This window comes from Diadema antillarum, unplaced genomic scaffold (assembly GCF_040938485.1).
Source record: "Diadema antillarum isolate AM-2024a unplaced genomic scaffold, OU_Dant_1.0 seq00000776_RagTag, whole genome shotgun sequence".
NCBI lineage: Eukaryota > Metazoa > Echinodermata > Echinoidea > Diadematoida > Diadematidae > Diadema > Diadema antillarum.
The window spans coordinates 191,664-197,165 of record NW_027271665.1 but is presented as its reverse complement, the minus strand read 5'-3'; the positions used below and the strand labels follow the sequence as shown (position 1 = coordinate 197,165).

Here is a 5,502-nt window from a genome sequence, read left to right as displayed (position 1 = left end):
TGCGTACAAGAATGTTTGCGAGTTTCGCACTTGTGTCTTACCTGCTATACTCGTGCTACTTACATTCTACTTGCGTGTATTCCGTGTGACCTGCGTGAGAGCCTTGACACCGATCCGTTTTCTGTGACGAGCGACGTACGGGTACTGAGAAGTTGTTGAAGTTGCATGAGCAGGGGCGGATCCAGGAATTCCGTAAAGAAGGGGCGTGTTTACAAAATTAAAGGGGGGCGCACGCACCCCTCCCTCCATTTTTTTCTTTTTATTTCTTTTGTTTCAACAAAAAATAAGAGGGGGGCGTGAGCCGGTTGCGGTCCTCCCTGGATCCGCCCCTGATGAGAGGTGCTGCCGGTAAGGGTCTCCTACTGGTGTTATGCGTGTACCTCTGCGAGCGAACCACACGACTCACTCACTACAGCATATAGTTTGATAATCTGGAACAGACAACACACTCAAGGATCTTGGACAACAATGTATTAGTTATCCATTCTAATTTGCCGTAACTGTCATTCTTTAGTCTTTTTATTGGTGCCTACTCGTTCCTTCATTTATGCATCTTCAATATTCACATTCACTCTCTCACATAAAGATGAAATTGAATGTTTCACCGACTATCGGAGTGCTGCGGACTACAGGGGTACTGTTAACAAAGCTAGAAACGGCATGACTTGTCAGAAATGGACATCGCAAACGCCGAATTCCCACACGAAGCTACAAGATCACCCTTACAAGGGACTGGGCGACCACAACTTTTGCCGAAATCCTGACAGGGAGGACTGGGTGTGGTGTTACGTCCCTGACCCGTCGGAGCGTTACGAGTACTGCGACATTGGCAGCGCCCAGCCTACTTGCGGCTTAATAAACCGTACGTGTTGAGGGTGTTGATGAAAAAAGAAATTTGTCTTTTAATACTGGAAGCGTCCACTTGATATTAAGAGCCTTATGGTTCAGTTCCTCATTAGATTATCAGATAAGAGACACGTATTGGAAGAAGAAAAAGAGGATGTCGGAGAAGAAACAGAAAATGGAAAAAGTTACTATTTCTGCTCCTTTCATGGCGGTCCCGACCTGTGCTTTTTCTTCCTTTTAAATCTGCAATAATTACGAGAAATAAAAAAAGAATAATCATAATAATATTCATATAGTAATGATAATAGTAATCTTTATTATTATTATTATTATCATCATCATCATCATTATTGCTACACCATTGATTACCAGTTGCATTACTGGCGAAGATGCTCTCAATAACCAATAATTGTATGGGATATATATATATATATATATATATATATATATATATATATATATATTGTGGAATTTGATCATTTGGAATTTACAATTTTTTATATTGTCGATTCTTTATCTAAAAAGGAAATGTAACTGAAGATCTGCATTCAGGGCAGCAAGCATTTTCAGTGGTTATAACGTACAAAATTACCACACGAACACAACACTTGAAATTTGTCATATCCGTATTGCTTTAGAAACACTCGTGGCTAAGTCCACCTTCATGGTTATGTGAATTGAGTGAATGCAGCAATGTTCGTACAACACATTAGTAAAAGTTTGAGGAAAATCGGACAATCCGTTCAAAAGTTATGAATTTTTTAAGTTTCTACACAGTCACAGCTGGATGAGAATCAGTGTGTGACGTCACATTATATGTTGAATTTTCTTTATAATACAATATTATTGTATATGTATGTACAATTAAAAAAAATCACATATTTTCATTTTTCTTACATGATTAAAGAACGCTGGACTTGCCTCTTTTAAAAGGCAGGAGGAATGATATGATCCTTAACATACATGCCAGTGACAAGTCGAGGAAGTGTGCATTTTTTTTTAGAATAGAATTTTGTGAAGTTCTCTTTATAATTTCTTTATATTACGTGTATTGTTATATGCATGTGGCATCATACACTGTAGTAGTCTTCTCATCCAGCAGCGCCTGGGCAGATATTTGAAAAATTCCTAACTTTTGAACGAATTGTCCAATTTTCTCCAAACTTTCACTGATGTGTTCCACAAATATTGCTGCATTCACTCAATTCACATAATCGAAAGTAGACTTGTCATATGAGTAGTTTTTGTTCACTTCTCCATAGTCTCTTCTTTTCCTTGCTGATTTTCTCTTTACACTTCCTTTTATTTTCTCGGGAAAGGTTAAACCCGCACGAATAATTTGAGTAAACATTCGTTTACTCTACAAATATTCTTTGTCCATTTTCTTTTCTCTACTTCCTCTTTTTGGATTTTGAATAAATCTAATGATTGCAAATAATTATTGAGTCCTTTATTTGATATCGCCATAAAATGGCATCAGTAAACCTACATTAGATTTCCTATCATCCCAAGAGACTTTGGGTACTGTTATTCATTGTATTTACCGAAGTTACAAATTTGATTAAGTCAGGGCATTACTTGTATCCATCTATTAGACATGGAATCTGTATTCCCTATATCATTTACTCTCTTAATTCACATTTACTCATTTGTTGCCTCCTTTATGTATTTCATGTCCATTCCCTCTTTCACATAAAGATGGCATCGAATGTTTTACTGACTACCTGTTGGCGGCAGACTACCGGGGCTATGTTAACGAGACTGTAAACGGCAGGACTTGTCAGAAGTGGACATCGCAAAAGCCGTTTAAGCACAAGATGTTACAAAATCACCCTACCAAGGGACTGGGCGACCACAACTTTTGCCGAAATCCTGACAGGGAGGACTGGGCGTGGTGTTACACAACTGACCCGTCGGTGCGTTATGAGTATTGCAACATTGGCAGAGCCCAGCCTACTTGCGGCTGATATCTTTTGAAGAAGAAACCTGGCTTCACTGAATGCGCCCACATAATAAGTCTTTGAGGATCAGATCTTCATTAGAGCTGTTAAAGAAAAGAAACATGAGGAAGAAAAAGACGAAGACAAATAGAAAAAAAAAAGATCTCATCAACTCCTTACGTATCATGGCTGTCCTGTCTGCCCTTTTTTCTGCCCCTTTCATTTCTATGATGATTACACTATAAGATGCATTTATTTTTTTTTTACTATTTGTTGCCTTGCTCACGTAGGTAAACAGTTACATTGTTGGATAATCGATTCTAAATATGTATCCTGTACTCTGTTTGCGTACTTTGAATTCAAGTTGCTACTGTAATTGGGGAACAAAAAAGAAATATGTACATCATTTTATGTCAGTGTACTATCGCATCCCCTGATTGAATCACTTTATAGCGTGTTTTATCAGATTCAAAGAATATCTAATAGTTTATTTCTATATCAAAAGAGAGAAAGAAACATACTAAAATCAACGTAGTATAAACTGAACATAAATAAACGTAAAAACGGTATGAACATGTTAAATTGACAATAATCGTTATGTTTAGTCATGTTATCTGTAGGTACAAGATGTAAAATACACATATACGTACTGTATAAACAGTACCTAAGATGCGTTGAAGAAATTCCATCATATCTGTACCAAAGATGTACTTGAATTAGTCGTTTATATTGTCATCTCTTGTTATTTACTATCTCGTAACATTACGTTGCCGCCAATCACAATTCTCTTCAGGATTTTATGTCAACAAAATGCATGAATTTATTGAGAAGATTTTGTGCACAACTTATTTGGAGGCATTTACCTTAATGACTTCATTGTCTCTATCAATTTGACTACGCGGTTGCGGTTGATATCATAGTGCTTTGGGGTGATACAGGCCTCTGAGGGCATGCTACAAACTTACAAAAAAAAATTATTTATTTTTGGACCCTTATTCAAGAATTTGTGCGTAGTACGTTTACTCTGGAGAATCTATCTATAACATCGCGTTTGTTGGCTACCAAGAAATTTAAGAAACGTTCGAGCTAATGAAGTGAAACTTTGATATCGTTAATTTTTGTCACAATTTTGTAAATGCAAATCACACAAAAATACACTTAAAGGGATGGTACAGTATTGGTGGAGATGAGATTTTGGCTTTTAACTTTTTGCGAGATACCAAAAAAACACTTATGATATAGTACAGAGCATACCAGTTTAAGAGGAATTCAAAGTTTATTTGATGAAAATCGGGTTTGGAATGACTGAAACATCCGAAAACAAAGTAAACCAAAGCGATCGTAATAAAGTGTGGGTCCCACACTTTATTAGAATCGCTCTCTTTTGGATATCTCAGCCATTTCAAAACCAATTTTCATCAAATAAATGTTGAATTCCTCACAGAATTACATGCTCTTTCATATTTCATAAGAGGTTTGTCATTATTTCACCCAAAAATGTTAGAAACCCGAAATTAGGTCTCAACCAAAACTGTACGATCCCTTTGATCTATTGTACACAAACATGATCAGTAAATTGAAAATGCACCCCTCAAAAATAAGAAAGGAATAAAAAAAAACTAAACTTGTATCAAATCAGTAGACTATTCAGTTAGGTAATTACGAGGCTAAACAATCATGTCTGTTATATTGAATCCATTGAGTATATCATTTTGTCACAGTTATTGATGTAAACATAATAATGTCGTCACTCAAGAGTTTTCTTCTGCTGTATACATACAATATTAGTATAGTATCTTCCATCTACTCTACACCTCGCTCTGCATAAAGTAAGAATTGATAACTTGTAAGACATCATACAATATTCTACATCTGAAGGGAAGCGAATTACACGTATGGCCTATAGAATTATAAATATAGAACAAAATGAGTATGTTCTGTAATATCATAGTTATGATATTAACAGTGGAATTTTTTGTGTATATATGCATGTATTTACTTACAACTGTACAGACATTGTGTATGATTTCATTTAATTCATTTGCACAATGCTTTTTTCGTTGTGTGCCAGTGAAATACAAATTTCTGTTCAAAAATAACAGACAATAAAAACGGATGTCACGTGTTGCATCACTCAGCACTAAATAAACTTCAGCCTTAATTGAAATTTTACCAAAAGACTCTTTGATTTGTTACGATTGGCATTAGACCTATGCTTGTCTGTACCGCCAAAATGTATTTTGTTGTTGTTGTTATTGTTGTTTTTGTTGTCGTGTCGTCGTCGTTTTTCATCCTTGTGTTTCTTTCTTTCTTTCTTTTTTGCCGTAACATACAAACAGTATGCTTGAAAAAATATATATATAATCTGGGTGTCAAAATAATGCTATTAGTGGGAAGGAGGTAGCCATTTTTACTCGTATCAGTTCCAGGTAAAAATGTCAGAGGTAAAGATGTCAGAGGTAAAAATGTCCGAGGTAAAAATGTCCGAGGTAAAAATGTCAGAGCTTAAAAATGTCAGAGGTAAAAATGTCAGAGGTAAAAATGTCAGAGCTAAAGATGTCAGAGCTAAAAATGTCAGAGCTAAAAATGTCAGAGCTAAAGATGTCAGAGGTAAAAATGTCAGAGGTAAAAATGTCAGAGGTATAAATGTCAGAGGTAAAAATGTTAGAAGTAAAAATGTCAGCTAAAAATGTCAGAGCTTAAAGATGTCAGAGGT

General features: G+C 35.8%; 1 protein-coding gene across 1 annotated transcript; it reads left to right on the top strand.

The window, feature by feature from the left end:
- The first annotated feature begins 660 nt into the window (after positions 1-660).
- Positions 661-2,813, top strand: LOC139738960 (plasminogen-like). Its single transcript, XM_071649578.1, has 2 exons — positions 661-862; positions 2,545-2,813. Exons 1-2 carry the CDS (start codon positions 661-663, stop codon positions 2,811-2,813), a joined length of 471 nt encoding a protein of 156 aa, XP_071505679.1.
- Positions 2,814-5,502: the final 2,689 nt, after the last annotated feature.